Source organism: Branchiostoma belcheri, unplaced genomic scaffold (genome assembly GCF_001625305.1).
Source record: "Branchiostoma belcheri isolate BF01 breed outbred unplaced genomic scaffold, Haploidv18h27 scaffold55, whole genome shotgun sequence".
In the NCBI taxonomy this organism is placed as follows: domain Eukaryota; kingdom Metazoa; phylum Chordata; class Leptocardii; order Amphioxiformes; family Branchiostomatidae; genus Branchiostoma; species Branchiostoma belcheri.
The window spans coordinates 980,420-1,003,437 of NW_017804187.1; the positions used below are offsets into that span (position 1 = coordinate 980,420).

Below are 23,018 nucleotides of genomic sequence, written 5' to 3' on the forward strand. Positions count from 1 at the left end.
CTCCCTTTATTTCGGCCAATTTCTACTATTTTTCCAGCGATCCGCGGTGCCTCAGAGGCTAGGGTTGTCCGACGTTCGGTAACACGGCCATCAGCATTCATCTGCAAGGTTATTACATACATCCAGCACTTTGAAATTAAAGTGAGTTAGAGGGATCAGTGTTTGTTTGGTGTAAAAGCACGACGCTCGGCCTCTCCGTGAAGGACTAAGCACCCAGAACGTTTTGCCAACACAACGTGTAACACCAGCGGTTCCCCTCTACTGGCTGAAAGTACCGTAACCAGACCGGTGAATATCTATCTAGTTCTATGCCTGGAAGGGTTAGAATCAGGCACGGTTCTGGATTCAAACGGACTATCCAGAACCGTGCCTGAGCATGGATCTGGATTAAGCACAGTTTTGGATACACGTATCTTGTAACCTCCTATCTCCAAATACAGTATGTGTGGTTTCATTGGTTTTGCAGAGTCTTGTCACATACTTCACAATCGAATTTCTACTGTGCATCTTAGCAAAACTATGTACTTCCTGTTCATTGGGAATATATATTGTAGATATTAGTTTATAGCTATATAGCACTGTTTATCAATTTGCAATACATTGTACCCGTTACAATTGTTGTGCAATAAAGTTGACTATTAGTGTGTAAAGCGTTTGGGGCGTCTGACGTGCTGCGTGCGTTTTTCTCTGTTTCTCTCGCATGACTAGAAAGACGTACAGAGACACGCCGAGTTGGAGACATAAATTTAGCTGAAGATCGGTGTTTCTAACCCTCAAGCCTGTCCGGTCCGTGCAATAATAACCCACCGTGCGAACCGACGAGCGAAACGACTTCATGATTTATACCTCCGGAACGAATCGTCCCCGCCGCGTTTTCATGAAAAATCGCACGGACCATTATATTGGCATCACTCGCTCGCAGAACAAGAAAAGAAAAGGAGAAAAGAAGAAAAAGGGGCAGCCGAGGAAATCGACTCGCCACGGCTGCTCGCTTTGTGCAGGTAGTCTCCACTAGACTTCTTTTGCAGGCTGAGTAAATCGAAGAAATCGGCATAAAAAAGGTATTTGATTTGGCCAGGTAAGGTAGCCAGCCATAGAGTGTCCAGCGCCCTGCACGGCTACCTTATCTGGTAAATTAAACACCCTTTTTATGCCGATTTCTACGATTTATTCAGCCTGCAAAAGGAGTCTGGTGGAGACTAAGGTGCTGTATTGTGTCTGGGCAGGCGGAAACTCTATAGCCGTACGATAGGGCCACCTATTCACGGTGGGAGACAATCTATTTCCCCTTAATTGTTGACGGCGGCGTGACAACAACAGCGGGCTCGCCTACACATGTTAGTCTACATTCTACATATCCAGACTGTATGAGACCACCTTTTCCTACGGGCATATGAAAAAGAAAAATGTTTTTCAGAATCGTGATCTTAAAGCAGACGTTTAAAATGAAAGGTTGCGGGGTTCTCTATGCCTGCACAGTCATGTTAGCTACATTCTACATATCCAGACTATATGAGATCTCTACATCCTACGGGCAAATGAAAAAGAAAAATGTTTTCCGCAATATTAAAACAGACGTGTAAGATGAAAGGTTGAGAGGTATTTTAGGATCCTTAGAAGGGAGACTGTAAGGTTTTTGGGTGTTCCGCATTTCTAAGGATGGTGCTGCATTGAAGTAAACTAAGGGATAGCGTTTGACGTTCAAAATGGTCTGCTCGAAAACCTGAAGCTCCTACTCAATTTGATTATTTTATATTTGTATGGACATTTTTAAGAGAGGGTGTTTGACAAGTATTTGTCTTATGCTTCATCCACAAAAGATAATTATGAATAGATAAAATCAATAAAGACATGTGGTAGCAAAAAGGCGCTAAGAGTTTCCCTCCTAATATCTGCTTGGAGAATATTTCAGCCGGCCAGACGATATGTATCAGCGGTCTTTGTGCTCAAGGCAAGAGATATTTTTAACTTCCCGTTATAACATGGAAACCAGTCTGAATGTAGAACTATACGTCTGCAGCAACTGCTGAGGGAGCATTCAAAACGACCAGACGATATATGATAAATAAATAAAATGTATAGCATTGTATGTCCTGATGTATTGTATAATGTTATATGTCTAATTCCTCCCTGCATGTTCGGTCAGTTATGGCCGACGTGACCTGGGCTCTATGTTCCTTTCTTATATTTGTGAATAAAGAATGATTTTACTACATGTGAGAAATGGTATTTTCAACTTCCTATCAATCAAATATGAGCATAACCAAACTTCTGTCACTTCGCCTACAGACCGTACTGCTTTTACAGTATCGCTTCTAGCGTTGCGTGAATGAATAAAGACTCTAGACGATCTATTGTCAATGGAAGAGGATATTTCTGACTTCTGTATCCACCGAGCTTCGGAACAACAAAAAAGTCGCCGACACGCGTATCGCCTCAAACCATGCATGGATATCAAAATACCCCTACAAAAGCGCTGGCTGGCAACACCACAGCATCTTATATCAACAATAACGGACGTTTCTTACTTCCCATTTTCACAAGCTACAAGAACAACAAAACAAGTCCCAAGATGAGTCCTTTATTTTCTGGGTGGTACCCTAAAATCAGCCAAGGGCCCTTCCGGTAACCATTTTAAGTCAGAATTGTGGTAATTGTTGCTCCACGAGGGTCAATATACATTAGAACAGTGTGGTTTCAACTCACTATGTAGAAAGATGACTAGAATGTTGGCTTTGAAAAATCGGGTTTCCAAGGCCTAAAAACTACATTGGATGCCTTTAAGGCCAATCCACAGACTACAAGACTAACACAGACCACCCCCCAACCAACACACGCACACGCCGACGCACAGCATCGCTTTTACCCGCCGATATCAACCCGTCCTCATAACTTCACACGGGCGGGAGAACAGAGGAAACGTGGAGCCTGCCAGGCAGAACCGTCGCTACAGAATCTACAGCAATCCATCATCAGAGCCTTTCATACTGCCGTTGTCACAGGCAAGACGTGCCAGGCTCACATCCACACATGGCTACTCCAATGACATTCTGTGGGTGACATCCTCTGTTGACTACAAATTTAATGGGAGAGCGTGGAAAATTCTGGAATCTTAACAAAAAATCAAGATACAATCACTGGGCATTTCATATTGCCGTTATCACGGGCAAGACGTTCCAGGCTCACATCCACACATGGCCGAGGATTGAGGTGTTCAAAAACCAGGCTCCAAAAACTTATTCTTTCCTAGAACTATTGCAGAGCGGAACTCGCTGTCACCAAGTACAGTAGGGACATTATCATTAGATGGCTTTAACAAGGTTTAGAGTTAGATGTTCAAGGTTTAGGTGTAACAAGTCGTTCGGTGTAATGTAGCCGGCTGCCGCCGCACCGCGTGCCTGCGAGGCTGGTATGTTACACCGAAGGGTGGTTATACCGGCTATACCGATACAGAAGCTGGTGTGTTACGCCTAAGGGCGGTTATACCGGCTATACGGATGCAGAAGCTGGTGTGTTACGCCGAAGGGCGGTTATACCGGCTATACGGATGCAGAAGCTGGTGTGTTACACCGAAGGGCGGTTATACCGGCTATACGGATGCAGAAGCTGGTGTGTTACGCCGAAGGGCGGTTATACCGGCTATACGGATGCAGATGGCCACACCAAGGACATTCTGTGGATGCCACCTCTGTTGACTATAAATCTAATACGAGCGTGGAAAAAATACGGGGAAAAAAACAAGACGCCTAATTTGTCAAAAGGGAGACTATAAACGTTGCAAGAAGAGACAACACTTTTTATCTTGTCTCTGTTGATTACAAGTCTACTAATGTGAGAGCGTGGAAGAAACAAGTGAAACTTATAACAAAAACAAGATGCCTAAATTGTCAAAATACAGGCCGTTAACGTTGTAAGAAGAGACAAACTTTGTGTCACAACCAACAAGTCTTTTCCTCTTATATAGCTTGTATTCATGCAGTAAAGAAATTGGCACTAGCCAAGTATCACATTTCAACTACACTAAAGGCTCACACATGAAAAAATGATTACCATTTTCGATATATTTTTACCATAATGACCATAACTGGAGATAACTGCTGTTTTTTTTTTTCCACATCAGATGAAGATCAATTGTTGCACGGATGTCATCCATTTAACACCAACATCCCACTTTAACATGGCGAGCTCAGGCACGAAATATTGCACTCAATTCTGTACCTAAATTAAAAGGATAATGTCATACTGGTATTTCCATATCAGCGGTGTCATAGACAAACCGTTTACTTAACAATAACATCTCAACGGTCACGAAATACTGCGCTCAATTTGTGACAAAAGAAAACTAGCTAGGGGACATCACCAATCTGCGTCATGTTGGATATCAAAAAAGCTGTATGAAGATACAAAATGTACGCTGATTAAATATTCTATGCCACAGAGAAAGGGTTTTCTATTCAACTTATACTGTCAATCCACGAGTTCAATTTGTGACAAAAGAAAACCAGCTAGGGGACATCACCCATCTGCGTCAGGTTGGATATCAAAAAAGCTGTATGAAGATACAAAATGTACGCTGATTAAATATTCTATGCCACAGAGAAAGGGTTTTCTATTCAACTTATACTGTCAATCCACGTGTTCAATTTGTGACAAAGAAAACCAACTAGGGGACATCACCCGTCTGGGTGAGGTTGGAATATATAACGTGTGCCACCTGTTCTATATATTTTGATCAAAAATTAATATATTCAAGACGTGCGAAAATAGCAAAATGTCTACCTAAGTTATTAATAAAAAAGCATGAAAAATTCAGAGATATCTAGTAAATGCTTTTTTTTCTTTAGACTTCATTATGTGTGTTGTTCATTAGCAATCCAGATTTTTTTTTGTATTTTTGTATATTTATATATCATATATATTTATGTTATTTCTAACACCAAAGACATTAAACTGAGCCAAAATTTGACCGCACAACACCAGTATTTGTCAACTATTTAATGAATACAGTATCATATAATACCAGTCTTTTATATATAAAGTTTTTTATATATGTGATGTGGGATATGAGTGGGATAAGAGTAATAGGAAGTGGAATATGAGTAATAAATAGGAGAAGGGTGTGTGTGAGGGAGAAGGGGGGGCGCTACATGTAGAACTACCTGTATGTGATTCATGTCTCTCCTACCGCTACCATTCAGGCGTATCCTGGGGAAACCGAGGAAATATACGGCTTAGCCCCAGAAAATGGCCCGGTTGGCTCGCTATCTACCTCGGCAGGCATATCGGCAATCCACCCGCTTATTGCCTGCGACACTTCCCCCACCATTACCGCTAAATATGGGTCTGATGATGGAAATTTGTGGGCATTGATGTGTTCCCCTTTTCGGGTGTTCAGATTCGCAGTACCGAAACCAACAGGTTTGATTCCTATGATTAGAAGGGAGGGAGGAGAGAGATCAGGGCTCGAAATTCATTTTTGGGAATGGGTGCACTGGTGCACAAAAAAAGTTTTGGTCGCATTGATGTGTTCCCCTTTTCGGGTGTTCAAATTCGCGGTACCGAAACCAACAGGTTTGATGTCTATGATTAGAAGAGTGGGAGGGGAGAGATCAGGGCTCGAAATTCATTTTTGGGAATATGTGCACTGGTGCACAAAAAATTTTGGGTGCACCATACAAAACCCAATACAAAGATCTTACTGCTCCTCTTCTAAGCTTGAATCTAAAAAGGGAGCTAAATTGGAGCTGCCTGTGCATCTGATTCGTTTCTGTGGGTGCACCAGTGCACACAAATATTTTTGTAGGTATTTTGTACATTTCAAACGTATAATAGTATACAGAATATTCTTGGCATCTAAGTGTCAGAAAAATAATAAAATCTTTGTTGTAGTACGAGTTGGGTGCACCAAGGTGCACATGCGCCCAGTATTTCGAGCCTTGCCAACAGGTCTGATGCCTATAATTAGAAGGGAGGGGAGGGGAGGAGAATGATGTGCTACGTAATGAAGGACCTGTGAGAGTTAATAAAGGGCTCCGTAAATTATTCAGCAGGCCCGCGCGCGTCTGGGCACTGATTCTGTATTTATGAAAGGAAAATTACTGTGGTTATTCACTTCGGAAGGGGTTACGATAAGCGACGATAGAATTGAAGAAAAATGGCGGGTGTTCAGAGGAATATAATGAATGAAAGACCTTTATTGTACACTTTTACTCATTGCGAACTAAGTACAGGTCATGGTAAATAATGAGAAGTTAAAAATATGCCACGTACATAATTACGGAAGCTGCGTTTATGAGGAAAATAACTTGTTTCAGTTCTAAAGGGGTTGAGATATGGGGCGATAGAATTGAAGAGAAATGATGGCTGTTCGGTCGAATATAATGAGAAGTCAAAAAGTCGATTATAATAGTCGAACTAAAAAAGGTGGATCATGATTACAGAAGCTGCGTTTAGGAGGAAAATCACTTGTTTCAGTTCTTATGGGGTTAAGATGAGGGGTGATAGAATTGAAGAAAAAAGACTGCTGTTCAGTGGAATATAATGCGAAGTCAAAACGTCGATTATAATAGTCGAACTAAAAAAGTTGGATCATGATTACAGTACCTGTAGTTAGGAGGAAAATCACTCGTTTCAGTTCTAAAGGGGTTAAGATGAGGGATGATAGAATTGAAGAGAAATGGCGGGTGTTCAGAGGGATGTTCTGACGAAGTCAAAAAGTTGCCACGTACATGGTTACTGGAGTTGTAGTTAGGAAGAAAATCACTTATTTTAGTTTCAAAGGGGTTAAGATGGAAAAAAGACGTGTTCCAATCAAATCAGAAATTGGAGGTAAAATGATAAGTGGGACTCGGTCGTTAAATGGGTGTTCTATCATATGATAATTCTGCCAATCATAAAAAATATCACGTGGTTGATTACTGGTTCTGTACTTAAAAAAATTGCTGAGGCTATTTCACTTCTATAAAATTATAAATGAGAGAAACTAGTAATTTGAAAAAAAATTAACGAGCAATGCCTATCCTACCTGGTTATTAAATGAGTCTTCTCTCGTATAATAATGATGTCGTATGATAAAAAAAAACTGTAACGTACTTTAAAATTACCGGTTCTGTACTTATAAAAATGCTAAGGTTATTTCAGGGTCTAAATATGACAGATGACAGAAACCAGTAATTTGAAATAAAAATGGCGGTTGTTAAATGAGTCTCCTCTCGTCTGATGGACCTGTCAATCATGTGACGTCACGAGATGGATCATGTTTCCAATTGCTGGCAATTGCCTGGCAATAAGCGGGTACCCTCTAGCTCCGGCGGCGGTGCTGACGGGCTATGATGTATCTGTAGGTATCGATCAAACCTGACAGGCGCAAATCGCTCTTATTTTACACACAAACACGCGCCGTTATTGCCACACAAAACCACGGATAAAAAGCTGCACGCCACTTTCTATCGCTCATTTTTCACTTGATATTTGAAAATCTATGTTTATAAAGAGTTACACAAATTAGGCGTTAATTAGTTTACAAAAACTGGAGTTGTGTGGTAAGAAATTCGGATGAGTTTATTTCACACAAAACCACGGATGAAAAGCATGCACGACATTTTCTATCGCACATTTTTCACTTGATATTTAAAAGTCTATGTTTATAAAGAGTTACACAAATTTACTATTGATATTATCTTGATGTTTAGTTATCAGGAATATTAATATATCAATTTGTATTCTATACCTTTTTCTTTTTGTACTATGTTCAATAGTCGTTGCCATTCATTGTACGATGTAAAATTGTCGTGCAATAAAGGTCTTCTTCTTTTTCTACATGTATCTATTCCTGTGCACCCCCCCCCTCTTCCCCCACCCGTCTCCTATCTATTACTCATATTCCACTTCCTTAATTATCAATTACTGAAAATCACATACATAAAAGACTGTTTTGTTATTAGAAAAAATGCCGAAACTTATGATTAGCCATACTTGATTGTCTACTGTATTATTGATATTATCGGATGCTTAGTAATTAGGATTTTAATTTTAATTTTATACCCTTTTGTTTTTGTACTATGTTCAATAGTCGTTGCCATACATTGTACCATGTACAATAAAGTTCTTTATCCTCTTCTACAGGTATCTCTTCCTGTGTGCCCCCCCCCTTCCCCCACCCGTCTCCTATCTATTACTCATATCCCACTTCCTTAATTATCAATTACTGAAAAATTACTTATGCTTCACGCTTCGATGCACCCGGAACCTATAACCACGTCCCACCATAACACCGCACAGTTCACGATAACAATCGCACAAGGCTCGAAATACTGGGTGCGTGTGCACCTTACAGCACCCAAATTTGGAGCTGTGTACCCAATTTTTTTGTGGGTGCACTGGTGCACCCAAATATTTTCGTAGGTTTACTTTAAATGTATAGTACACGGCATATTCTTAAGGTAATGACATCTAAGTGTCAGAACAATAATCAAATTATTGCTATTTTGTACTTTTCTTAAGTTTAGAAATGAAACATAATTAGTTTTCGCTGTCACATTCTACTTACTTTATCTTATATGGTGCATCCCAAAGAAAATTCGTGCACCCAATTTTGTTCGTTGGGTGCACCGGTACCTGTGCAACTATTCCCAAAATGGATTTCGAGTCCTGACGTCCCACCATGACACAGAGAGGCACACGATAACAACCTCACCCCCCCCCTCCTTAGAGAGCGTTTACTATAATGAACAGTACTGTTTTATAGATATGATTTTTCCGATATGAAAACAACTGCACCCTCGGCGCATCACGCCTCTGGGTTGAGAGGAGGTTCTAGGCCACATCAAGCATTTCTGAGTAAGAAAACGCCTGGCTAATAAACAATTTATTGATATGATTTTTCCCATATGACGAACAAATGGTCAGTTCATAACACCACTGTGTTAAAAGCACACAAAACGTTTCCCCTACAAAAGAGCTACTAGTAGGTCAATAATAAACAGCACTTCTTTATAGATATGGTTTTTCCCGTCTGAAAACAACAATACTATCAGTTCATAACGTAGTTGTGTTGAGTGAAGGCTTTAATTTCAGCTACACAAAACGTTACACCCACAAATACACAAGATCGATGAACAGTTTATAGATATAGTTTTCCCATATGAAAACAGCCATGCACCAAACCTTTCTTCGCACAAATACTCCAGTTTAATAACAAATGACACTCCTTTATAGACATGATTTCCCCACATGAAAACAACAATACAGTGGGTTCATTATGTGACACGTACACAAAACGTTTCACCTACAAAAGAGACAGGTCAATAATAAACTGCACGTCTTTGTAGCTGTGGTTTTCAAATATGAAAACAACCGTTACAGTACTGTTAATTCATGAGGCTCCAAGCCACACAAAACGTTTCCTTGTCCAAAAACGGGAACGATCACTTTATAGATATGATTTGTCCCATATGAAAACATCTAGTACAGCAACTACACTGTTACTTGTATTAGTTTATAACGTGGTTGTGTTAAAGCTTCGAATATGTCGTGATGTCCTTACAGCAATTCAGCCACACATGTGGATGCAAACTGTGGACAATTTTCAAGTTGACAATAAACCATTATTATCAACAATACGGTGAGTTCATAACGTGGCTGTGTTAAGCAGTAGCTATGAGCCACACCAAACGGTAACGTGTGTGCCTACAAAGACGCCAGGTTGTTAAGAGTGGGGCTAAGTACCCCGGTGGGATCACCCAGTGCACAATGGGAAACCTTAAGCCTTCCCGTGAACAATGCGCGCTTTCACGCAGCACGGACAGGCTCACAATATATCATGTACCGGGCCGCTCAATAAGACTCTGAGCGTATTTACAAAACAGCGGCGCCTAAACACAGCTTGCGCCGAATCCAACGGAAAACTCCAGATTACGGCTTTAAGTATCAAAGCATCCTTCTCGCTGAGACTGGCAACAAGATCGCTACATTCATTGTGTGCCAAGTGTAACGACTTCAGTAAGAAACAAGAGGAGCGAGTAGAAAGAGATAAAAAAAAAACCTGGTCCCGGGCCGGGGTTCGAACCTACTCTCCAAGCAGAGGTTGATGGTGGAAGATCGTTTGCTTGGAGAGTAGTTCCAACCCACGACCTCCCGAGTACCAGCAGCAAACCCGACGTTCAAACCACTCGGCTAAAAGGTCTAGACCCATCGGTCGGGTCAGTTGGTAGCGCCTATAACCGCATATAACCCCCCATTGTTACACTAGCAACAAGATCGCTACAAGTGTAACAACTTGAGTGTAACGACTTTAACTCTTGCGGCCTTGAAATTTACGACATCTCGCCGGCAGGCCCTTATCTGAGAATTGCTACACCGTTCCTGTAGCCGATTTTGCTACTTGTTGTGTCAAACCTGACGTAAATCTCACACCGGTGTAATCCCTAATATGGGTAAAGCTCCCTTCCAACAGTCGTAATTTCCCCCGATGCTGAGAGATCTGCAGCCGGGTTTTGTTGGTGCAGCGAAGCGTAAGACCGCTTCTGTGTACTCAGGAGTATCTATTCTGTATACACTTACGTCAACGGGTCATCCAAGATTCAACCTCCTTAGTTCATCCCACCATTTCGTAATCTTCAGTTCAGGTGGCTATAAGACAGTACCAAATTGGCAGGCTAGTATCCAATGTGCCACGTTATTTTGACTGACAAAAACAAAAGAAAAAACAAATCCCGACAAAAACGTCTAAATTTAAGCCCAAGCCTAAAGCTTTGCTTTGAGGGAAACACTCTGATATCACGTAGAAGTGGTCATCTCCAAGCAGATTGTTCTGGTAGCTACAAGATAGCATAAAATTTTAATTGGGAGAAAATTATCCGAAAAGGCCACCGTAAAAGATACAGGTACCAGAAAAACAAAGCCCAGTGAAAATGCCTAAAAAGACGTCAAAAAAGCCTCTGTTTACGTTTTGAGGATAACAATCAGATACTACGTCAATGGGTCGCCCCCCTCCCCCTGTAATACCCGTCCAACAAGTTCTAATTCAGCCCTGCGGACAATAATAATGCGGGACAAGAGCCGTAATCAAACGACAAAGCGGAGCGATTAGGTCTGGCGAGACGAGCGGCCGAACTGGGGAAGCTTGTTCCGGTGTAGCCTCCGTAGCAGGCTTATAGAACTGGGGGTTTGGTGGTCTTCGGCTGTTTTCTGATTAGCCCAGTTCTAAAAACGGGGGTAATTCAACCAGGCTATGTTGACTATATGCAATCAGAAAATAGCACATAAAAGCATCCAAAGACCCGGAAGACCTCCCAAACCCCCAGTTTTTGGCATGTTATGGAGGCTAGAAAGCTTGTTCCGGTACAGATTTATATTCCGTTGTGAGTCGGATCTGAGCTAGCTAACGGCTAACGGCCACGCATGTATGTCACAAATCAACGAACCGTCTGGGCTCAAATTTCCTGCGGTTTGAAAACAAAATCGTTACTGTAGTGGCGTTAACGGAACGAACGGACTAAAACGTTTGGGACGTCACGAACGCCCATACAAGTCAATATATGTCACTCATATCATATTATATTATCAACGTGCGCAATCACGCTTATCATAGCGTTAATTATCACGCTAATTAACTATAATTAAGCAAGCTACTGTGGTCAATGGGTCTGTTATTGTGCTATAATCTCCAAGCAGAGATTTAGTTAGGTGGTTACAAGACAGTATTACGTTCCAATTGGCAAGACAGTATCATATTCGCAAGACTGTATCACGTTGCAATTGGCAGGGCAGTTTTCAATACGTCATCGTTTGTTTTGCTGGCGAAAAACTGGTACAAGAATCTCCAAGCAGGTCTTTTGGTGGGGGTAAGACAGTATCAAATTAGCCAGCCTATAACCATATCCCCACCAAAGGGAAATGCATACAGACTGGCCAATATGACACTGTCCTACCCCCACCAAAGGATCTGATTGGAGATATAGGTACCAGTACAAAAAAAGAAAGCCCAATAAAATACGCCGTAAATAAGCTGAAGCCAACACCTCTGCTTGGAGGGTAATCAACACGCTTAATCGCGCTTATTAACGTGGATTACGGCCGCTCCTGCGGTCAATGCCCCTCCGCCCCCCCCCCCCTCCATCGCCCCATCGGAAGTGTTTTACCCATACAGTATTGTGGTACTCCAGCCTCAACAACCCATGTTATATACAGAACGGTGCTTAATCCAGAACCAGGCTCCCTTCTGGATTGTCCACGCGTATCCAGAGTCACGCCTGGGGCAAACACACGTTCTTAGATACGCAGAGACTATCCAAGACCCATCCAAGACCGTGTGAACAGATCACATCTAACACATCCAGGCATACAACTATATATATAGGCACGGTTTTAGATACGATAGAAGTGAAGCACCCTCCTCGGCACGACAGCCTAGCCTAAGCGTAACGCCCGGGCGGTTACACTCTCCATACAAACCCTCTCCACGCACACAGAGCGCGTTTATACACAAACACAGGGTGCTACTTCGGATCAACGAGGGGTAGCCAGGCGCAGCGACAAGCTCGTGGTCTGTTACACGAGGCTGGGAGTTACAGGGCTCTCCCCAAGCAATGAAGCAAGGGTGCCCCCCCCCCCTCTACCCAAAATCCTAGCACCTCTCCCAAAATGTTCAAATCTAGAGTATTCTCTAAGTATTTTCATGAAAATTGACAGATTTTTAGTGGGTTAGGAAGCACATCTCGCCTAAAAAAAATTTGGGAGACCCCTGGAGTGTATACTAGCATGTAGCACACAGAACGCAACAGGCTACTACTGCTGTAGCAATGTCTCTGCTACACTCAAGGTCGCAACAATTATGGTAACGAGACTCTAACAAGTTGTTATTAGTAGGCCGACAGTTACACCCGCGCGGGCTGACCTTCCAGAGTAGGACGACTCGCAACTTGATACGGTATCCTTGCTAACAACCTCGCCCTGGCTGTCATTTTTGTTGGGTAGGAGGTGGAGGGTATGGTCTAGATTTTAATAGGGTTTGATATTTTCTCACGGTTGTGAGTAGTGCACAGAATTAAGGTGGCCTGCATGCGCTTTTTCGTAAGGCGTAATCAGGCATATTTTAGTCTTCGTAATCCGTACGCAGCCTCGATCCCCAAAAGTCAACGTAATTTTAGTACATTAGGCACAAAGCGTAAAGTCGTAATCAGCTCTGAGAGTTTAACGTAATTCGTAATCGGCGGCGAAAATTTAGCGTAATCTGTAATATCACTACAACCCCGAATGCAGGCCCTCAATTAAATCAGTATCTGCCCGAGGGTGAAAGGAGGTGCCCTCGGGTCGCACCGAGGTGACAGGCGGAGGTAAACACAGAGTCTCCGCGAATAGGTCACCGTCAGTCGACTGGAAACGAAGCCACTACAAGCGTCACGCCACGCTGGTGTCAGATAGCCTCCGTAGCAGGCTTATAGAACTGGGGGTTTGGTGGTCTTCCGCTGTTTTCTGATTAGCCTCCGTAGCAGGCTTATAGAACTGGTGTTTGGTGGTCTTCGGCTGTTTTCTGATTAGCCTCCGTAGCAGGCCTATAGAACTGGTGTTTGGTGGTCTTCGGCTGTTTTCTGAGTAGCCTCCGTAGCAGGCTTATAGAACTGGGGTTTTGGTGGTCTTCCGCTGTTTTCTGATTAGCCCAGTTGTAAAAACGGTGGTAATCCAACCAGGCCGGCTATGTTGTCTATATGCAATCGGAAAATACCCCCAAAACCCCTCAGTTTTTGGCATGCTATAGAGGCTACAACCAGACTCCTTTTGAAGGCTGAATAAATCGTTGAAATCGGCCTAAAAAGGGGATATATTATAATTTTCCAGAGGAGTTCGCCGGCCATAGAGGGTCCAATTGGCAAACTCCTCTGGCCAATTATATACTCTTTTTTAGTCCGATTTCTACGATTTATTCAGCATGCAAAAGGGGTCTGTTGGAGACTAGGTATCAGACCGAGCAGGCACAGGCCGGGGTTGCTCCGTACGAACGTATTAACCACTTCATAACCGCTTCCTAAAGGCTACAGGAAATTTGTATCCGTCCTTTCAATGCATACAAATGCCGCGTTGTAATATTTATCGCCGCCAATTCGGATCTCTCATCTCGGAAGCTTTCAGTTATTTTCCGAAGCCACCACGGGCTATCTAACACAAGACCATGAATCAGCGCTGGTATGAATTCGTAGCGAAGCAAAGCAAAGCCTATAGCTGTTGCCGTCTAATACTCAGACAGACTGTTAACTCGCTATGTAAAAAAGATCTCTAAATGATCAAGACCTACCCTCACACCCTTAGGCTTTAGTGTAATATTTCGAAGGCCAACCCAGCTACGAAGCAAATCAACATATAATGTAAAGCCTATAGCTGTTCTGTCTACTCCCTAAGACAGTATCTCGCTGTGAAAAAAACCTCTAAATGATCAACACCTTCCTTCAAACCCTAAGGCTCTAGTGTAATATTTCGAAGGCCACCCTAGCTACGAAGCAAATCAACATATCATGTAAAGGCTATACTATAGCTGTTCTGTCTACTCTCTAACACAGGCTCTTAAGATGCAGTGTCTCGCTGTGAAAAAAAATCTCTAAATGATCAAAACCTTCCCTCACACCCTGAGGCTCTAGTGTAATATTTCGAAGGCCACCCTAGCTACGAAGCAAATCAACATATCCCCACAACACACACACAGCTGCAATGAATGAGCATTGTGGCCAACCCGAGCTCTTTTCAGACGCTTTCCTTTGTAATACACGCGATCATAAGAGATTCGGTATCTCCGGCCGTCTCATTGTGAAAGCCAAGCCATCAGTACATCCGTCACCACCACTGTACTGGCCATGCATGCTCCACTGCGCTCTACGCTATCTACCCACACACTTTCCTACCCTGATAGCCGCCTAGCCTCCGTAGCAGGCTTATAGAACTGGGGGTTTGGTGGTCTTCGGCTGTTTTGCGATTAGTCCAGTTCTAAAAAACGGGGGTAATTCAACCAGGCCGGCTATGTTGTGTATATATACAATCAGAAAATAGCACATAAATGATAAAAGACCCTGAAGACCCCCCAACCCCCCAGTTCGTGGCATGCTATGGAGGCTAGGCATAGGATCTAGGCCCGGCCATGAAGCGAGGTTTCCGCCGAGATAAACGCACAACGGCCGGTCAAACAAGCCCCCGGGGCGACCCACCCTGATTTGTCGGGGCCCGGTTCGCTCAGGTCCCGCCGGAATACCGAGAAAGGACCCGGTGCTTATCGAGACAGGACGCGTTGCTAGTAACGAGGAGAATATCCCTGGTTACAGGCCTACTCAACGTGAGGGTTGTCTTAACTTAAAACCATCCTAACAAATTCGTGAGACCGAGAGCAAAGAATACAGCACTAACAGGCGTTCACTTAGACCTAATACAAGAGTGTCGTACTGTAAAATCGGAAATTGTAGGCTGCTGCCACTTAATATAACAACGCTACAATCATTTCCGTTCCGAAATACGTACGATTTTTCACCCTTAAGAGAGGTCCTTACATTTGTTTACGTTCCGGACTTGTTGGGGCGTTATGAAGCGAGATGAGATGCGTTACGGGAGAACCCACCATCAATCAAAAACACTGAATTAAATCCAATTCAGATCTGTATTCGCGAGAACAACCCAGCGGGCACGGGTTCAATTCCCGAGCCACAGGGTCACTTGTTGTCCTCGGATATCCTAGAGTCTGTACACCGTATGTATGGGGTTACAGGTCCCGGTAATATCTGTGTGACAGTCCCGATACATTGTGATAAATATTTCACGTCGTAATTCGGAGTATCATGGACAGGGCTCGAGGAAGGGTTTACAAGTGGTTGTGCCTAGCCTGTCTGTCCGAGGGAACCTTTCCTATAATCCAGCATCGAAAATCCCCCAGTTTGGACACCGTACAGGGTTACACTTACAGGGCCCGGTAATATCAGTGACAGTCCCAATACATTGTAATAAATATTTCACGTCGTAATTCGGAGTATCAAGGCTCGGGGAAGGTTTTACAAGTGGTTGTGCCTAGCCTGTCTGTCGGAGGGAACCTTTCGCTATCTCTGATAACCCGGGGCAGGCTTTTGCTGTTCTTGTAAAACGATGTTTGTTTTCTTAAAGGTGGGCATCATTCCTGGACGTCTGATGTTGGATAAACGGTTGTGGGCCCGAGGGGTGGTCGGGCAGGGCGTGTTTACATTGCACTTATCCCCTTCGGTCACGCCTGGGTGATAATACGCTGAATACGCCTTCCATTGCTAAAGGGGCTAGCCTCCATAACATGCCAAAAACTGGGGGATTGGGGGACTTCGGGAGCTTTTATGTGCTATTTTCTGATTACATATAGACAACATAGCCGGCCTGGTTGAAGTACCCCCGTTTGGACTAATCGAAAAACAGCCGAAGACCACCAAACCCCCAGTTCTATAAGCCTGCTACGAAGCTAGCTACTAAAGGGCCGCGATCATCAGCCAACTGATAGTACGTGCGAAGCTAGCCATAAAGAGGTGGAGAGCTAGCGCCACTGTGAGTGACAGGATCGACACTTGTTTAGGTTTTTATAGACTGCCGGTAGTGTTAATGTGATAGACCGGCTACTAGCTAGTATCTCTGACGGTTTGAGAAAGATGACAGATAGGTCGGACACAAACGCCATATGACGTCAAGCCCCGGGGCTACGTACTGAATGGGCCAGGCGGTTGGACGGGCCGTCCGACGGTTCGTTGGCTGGAGGGCCGACGGGAGTAAATGTGCCTGGCGGCGAAGGAAAAATCAAAACAACGCGGTGCCAAGAGGCCAGAAATCAAGTTAGCAGGCTTGTAGAACTGGGGGTTTGGTGGTCTTTTCCTGTTTTCTGATTAGCCTATTTCAAAACACGGGGGTAATTCAACCAGGCCGGCTATGTTGTCTAGTATATGCAATCAGAAAATCGCACATAAAAGTTCCCAAAGACCCCCAGTTTTTGGCATGCTATGGACTGAGGTTAAAAAATCAGCGCCGAACGTGCCAGAGCATCACAAGGCCGGACAATGCGCGATTTGCACGGAGCCGGGCCGTACAAAAGGCGAGGGCCGGGGGGCGTGCGATCTGTCCCACCGATACTATAATAGTAAAGTCGACCCACCGTGTAGCAGGGCTGCCCAAATCACCGCGGCCGTCCAAAGAGAAAATCGTCCGCTCTTGCCGAAAGCTGTCCCCGCCATTGCTGAGCCTGTCCTTGGCAAAGAAATATCCTCTTGCTCCCGTCGCACGTTCCTAGTAGAAGCGGCGTACTTCTTCACGCAGGCAAAACAGGTGCGACCGACTCCCGCCCCGCAAGTTTCTCGTCTGTATGTAGCGCGCTGTAATCACTTCCGTATTCAATTGCGCGCGGCACCATGGGATACGCCAACAGCCGAGGCCCCCTGCCTACAGTTGGCTCTAGCTGTCCTCAGCGACAGGTGCCTGTCAGGTGGTCGCCGGCGGTACGTCCCCTGAGGTGGCAGGTTTAATCAGGCGGGTTGATTAATGTAGAGACAAAACATATGCCAGCCTGGGTGAATTCGATGCGGACGGGAGGACGGGCGCCGCGTCTGTAGTTCGTCCGGCTCGCGGAGTTAGTTAAAGTCGGGAGAGGAGCGCGTTCGTTCGTACACGCCTCCGGGCGAGCGCAGTAGAGGACAAACAAAAGCAGGATTGATCGGCCGTGGAAGTGGGTTTTATCGCAAGGCTAGAGCTAAAGCCAGCTCTACTCTGATTTGATTGTCGAGAGCGAGCGAGCGCTCAGAGAGGACTTGCGGCGGGGGACATAACTTCACATGGTACACAGCAATGTGTAGTGAGTACTCTGGGGCAGGACTCAGTATCGAGCAGCGTCTTTCCTGCCACGGACAGTTAAAGACTGGAACTCTCTACCTCAGACAACAGTAGAAGCCACAAATACTGAAACATTTGTGGCAAGGGCTTCTTGAATTCTTATGAATTCTTGACTGGTGACCTTTCCCCTAAGTGACAGAATGATCGACATGACGATAGCGGTCACTCAGAGGAAGAAGAGGAAGAATGCCAATCTGAGTTCAGCGTTAGAACTGTGAAGGACTGGAATTCCTTGCCACAAACAGTGGTTGAAGCTAGGACAGTCAATGAGTTTAAAAACCGACTGGATAGGAATTGGGCCAATATCATGTACATCTCCAGTACAAGCTCGAGCGAAGATCGGGACCCACAGGCCAAACGCGTACCAACCCGAAGATGGTATGCAGGAGTTTGTCATCTCATCACTAAAGGAAACGAATCAGCATTTAGCGAGGGGAAACCCGGTCATTCTTCCTTCAGTCTTCAATTTGCGGGCCTGCCTACAACAAGAAGGTGGAACAACAACGCTAAGAGCTTGTGGTTTCAATTTCTTTTCTCCAGTTCCACTATGATCGTAATTACCTCACTTACTCCAAGTTGACGGTATCGCACAGAAGTTCGGGAAAGTACGAAAACCATGGCAACCGAGAGTCGAGGAGGAGTGATCAGCGGCAAGTCGTGTTGGTGCATGTAGTGGGAGGATCAGCGAGGTGCTTACATGTACATACAACCAGCGTCTGTCCAGAGTTTGTATCTATTTGCAAGGACTTGCAAGAATTTCAAACCGTGAGCTGTCCAAAAACATGCCGCCGATTGCTGAAACAATATGGCAAAGGAGACTACGTTCTGTAGGCCACTGTTGAAAGAAAAAGGATGAGGTAGTACACAAACTCTTACTGTGGAACCCGAGTCATGGAAAAAGAAGTCGCGGAAGACCACATTTAACTTACGTAAAGCAACTAGAGGCTGACAGTGGAATGACTCTAAGTGAACTGCCTGCTGCGATGGAGGATAGAGAAAAATGGAAACAGACAGTCATGGGGAGACTTCGAGTGAGCTCGGCGCAGTGAGTGAGTGAGTGAGTGCAAAGAGTACAACGTCCTTGGTATGAAGAAGCTCATCAGGAGTAAGCAGACGGGTTGGACAACTTCATGTTCCTGCATTGAAGCTGGACCCGGATCGAAGGGAAGACTTGTGTTGGCGCATTCGGAAGGCAAGGAAAGCATTGATTACGAAGGGAAAAAGCCTTCACCGACAAGATAGAACAGCCCTTCTGGAGTTGGACCGCAACCAGAAGACGCCGAAAATGGAGGGAAAATCCGATTCGTACACTGTCGTAAGGCAAAACTTTTCTAAACTATGTAGATTTAGTACGATTGTGGTGTTTCGTCGGTCACTGTCGTGCCTTAGAAGAAGCCCCCCAAAAAAACTTGAATCAGACAAGGACCCTTTACCATAGAGTTAGCTCTAGGTTGCTTTAATGTCGTAGGTCACGTAAATGAGACTTAAATATATCAATATGGCTAAGAAGTATTTGAGTTACACTTAAGCAGTCGTAAATGTCACAATCGGCAGGCAATCTTCACCGGGCCTAATAATAGACAGGAGCATAAACTTGTTCAGCAGCATCCTGTTATTTCCTGTAAACACGTATCTCTGTTCACCATTCGTGCATGTGTTAACGCTCAGTTAGTTCTGGCTATCCCGAAAATTCTTAAATATTTCAATATGATTAAAATGCCACAATTGGCAGGCAATCTTTACAGTTCCATGACCGGGCCTAATAAAAAAAGGGACCAGAAACTTTAACTTGTTCAGCACCGTTAAGTTATTTCCTGTAAACACTTCGTTGACACGTATCTCTTGCTCACCATTCGTGCATTTATTAACGCTCAGTTAGTTCTGGCTATCCTAAAAATTCTTAAATATTGCAATATGATTAAACAGTCTTTAAGTTACACTCAAGCAGTCGTTAATGCCACAATCCCATGACCAGGTCTTTAAAAAAGGAGCATAAACTTGAACATGTTCAGCAGCATCCGGTTATTTCCTGTAAACACGTCGTCAACACGTATCTCTGCTCACCATTCGTGCATGTGTTAACGCTCAGTTAGTTCTAGATTATATAGGCGGGAAACTACAGACCCTGGCAAACACAGATGTTCTTTTTATCACCTTCTGCAATAAGGCCGTTACGTCATGCACGTTGTTTGTTGATTACTAGTATGTGATTACCTAAATATACGTTTTACAAGACAAATCATTTTTTTTTTGTTGGCCAAAGAAGTGAGTTCTTGAACATTTCATATCGAATGGAAGTAAATTCTATGGCGAAACAGTAGAAAATCAAACTCAAATTCATGTAAATACGTTACCATTCTACGTTACCAGCCTAATACCAGTCTAACAGAAAGTAAGTCATTTTGCACTAAGGGGGGGGGGGTTCTTGCTACATGTGTGTTGGATATTACCTACGATATGGTAATACTAAATATTCGCAATCCGGATCGAGGATAGGGCAAGAAGGTTCTCTTATCTAACCTCCTTGGATAGGGCTTTGGCAAAGGTAAATGCTCTATAAAAGACTTGGATGCACTCACAGCCTAATATGAAGTGTCATATTACATGAATACATTGATTAAGTACATCAAAAGCACCCCCTATATCATAAAGTCATAAAGTATCATACGTGGTTTCATCAGTTGGCGTAAATTAGTGTTACGGCCCCCTTGGGAAATGCTGCAGTGCCAGCTTGAGACGCTGCACCATCTGTGAGTTTTGTCACTCCCATTTGCTGTAGTCTCTGTGCTCTATGTATATATGAATGAATAAGTCGGTGAAGGTTAGACATCCAGGTAATACGATACGCCAAAAAGCAGTTACTCAAGCAACTGGACATGATTTTAACTCATTGCACAACACAACAAAAAAGTATATAAAACCACACAGGTTTGAAATTTCGAAATTTCCCTACATAACCTTTACTGTTAAGATATACATCTATGTCAGATAAACACCATAACAAACACACACACACACATATATACATACATACAGACACACACACACACTCATAGACACACACACACACACACACACATACACACAGACACACACACATTCTCTCTCTCTCTCTCTCACACACACACACACACGCACACACACACACACACACACACATACTTACAGAGTACAGACACACACACACACACACACTCATAGACACACACACTCACACACACACACACACACACACACACACACACACACACACACACACACACACACACATCCATACAGAATCCTTTATACAAAAAAATGTCTCCATTCCTTTCCAATGAGAAATCCGTTCTTCTCTATTCATCCAGGAAAATGGCTAAGGTTATGTGAGTTAATACCTCCACTACATTCTGACACCTTTGGTTGCCCTTTTACAAATAACCTTAGACTGATCCTTAGCCAGAGACTATACACCAGCCTGGTCCAGACTAGACTATACAAGCTGTAAGCCGGCAGTTTCTTTTACAAATCCTCTTTAGAGGGTCTAAAGCTCCTTCCCAAATCCCACCTAGGTTGCACCAAAGTGTTTTAGGTCTTACTTTTATACAGCTTATAGAGAGTTGGTGGGGCCTGAGTTTTTCTGATATGGGAATTAACTGCACCAACCTGGTCACCAGAGTTTCATGTTGGTTTGACACATTGAATGTTATCAGTGGTGGTCCTATCACATATAGTGTACAACATTTGGTCCAAAGAATAATCATCAATATATTTGTATGTGTATTATTGGCAATGATACTTGTCATTATTTTATGCTGACCCTCTACTCTACTCAGCACAGGCAGACTCTGCTTGTAATGTCTGACCCACAAAAAGTACAGACGTAACACAAAACAAATTAAATTAGAATCTAAGATAAAGGAAAAATCCTGCACTAAAAGGAATAGATTACACAGTACATTATACACTTATAAAGCAATACATGTTAATGCAGTATAAGAAAATAAGTCATTCTGGTATACCTTCAGTTTAGGACAACTTATTTCCAAGGTAGCTTAACATACAAGGGACATAGACAAAAATCACATCAAGTACAGTGTGGGACAAAATTAACATAATATCAATCAAACAATTAAACATAGAGATAATATGTTTATATAATATGAACAAAGAGTACAAGTAATCAATCATAAGAAACAAGACATATCAACCAAAACAAATAGTCAAAATCATAAGGCATAAGTCAAAGTCAAAGAATAAGTCAGTCTATGAGGTCAGGGGTCATGTGTTTAGAGGGGTATATGAATACAGTGAAGAAAAATTTCTGGTATCAGTATACAGTTAGAAGGTAATACATGATATATTACAGTGCAAGAAAATAAGTCATTCTGGTATATGAATAAAGAAACATGATAATGCAGCATAAGAATAATTCATTCTGGTATATGAATAGAGTGAAGAAAACTGTCCAGTATCTGTATCCGGTGAGGGTATCACTAAGATGCCCGTAAGATCTGCTTAAAGATCCTACATGGGATCCTAGTACAGAGATCACACAACTGGAATGCTACCCAGGCTAGATAGTGTAACTACACACTGAGGGATCTCAGGCAAAATCCCACTGGGAGAGCAGATCCAATATCCAAGGATCAAAGCCAGATTCTGGTTGGATTACATGTGGATCCCCTGTGATGATTTTCATCTCGTGGGATCCACGTGGGATTTGAGATGAAACATTACATGAAATCCCAGATCACAACATTGGAAATTTATACATGTGATGTAAAGGGCCATGTTATATGCCCAACCAACTTTGTAACAAGTTTGTTAGGACACAACTTGCAACATTTAACTCTTAACCAATTTTCAACACAATTTCTGTAACATCAAGTCAACATGATCACTGAGCAATTAACCACTAAGGAACATGCTAGAATGCTGGAACTTGAATGCTAGCAAACTTGACTACTTCAGCATGAAAGTCATAGATTTCTATCACCTGAATTGTCCACAGCATTTGGGTCAGATAGCTGAGGAAGACTGAGTGATTCAGTCGAAAATTCCGGTGAGTGAAATTTATGAGTTGGAGAACAGTTTAAATTTCTCAGAAAACTTGACTACTCCATGTAAATCAAACATTATTTTTTTCATGAGACTGACATAACGTGTTCTTA

At 43.2% G+C, this 23,018-nt stretch overlaps 1 protein-coding gene across 1 annotated transcript in view; it reads right to left on the reverse strand.

Moving 5' to 3' along the window:
- The window catches only part of LOC109481299 (kin of IRRE-like protein 3), a 232,921-nt gene extending 215,561 nt beyond the window's left edge, over window positions 1-17,360 (reverse strand). The window contains exon 1 of the mRNA XM_019783832.1: window positions 17,135-17,360. Within this exon, the coding sequence (XP_019639391.1) occupies window positions 17,135-17,213 (79 nt within the window). The 5' untranslated portion in view covers window positions 17,214-17,360. The remainder of the gene's footprint in view (window positions 1-17,134) is intronic.
- Between the last annotated feature and the right edge of the window lie 5,658 nt (window positions 17,361-23,018).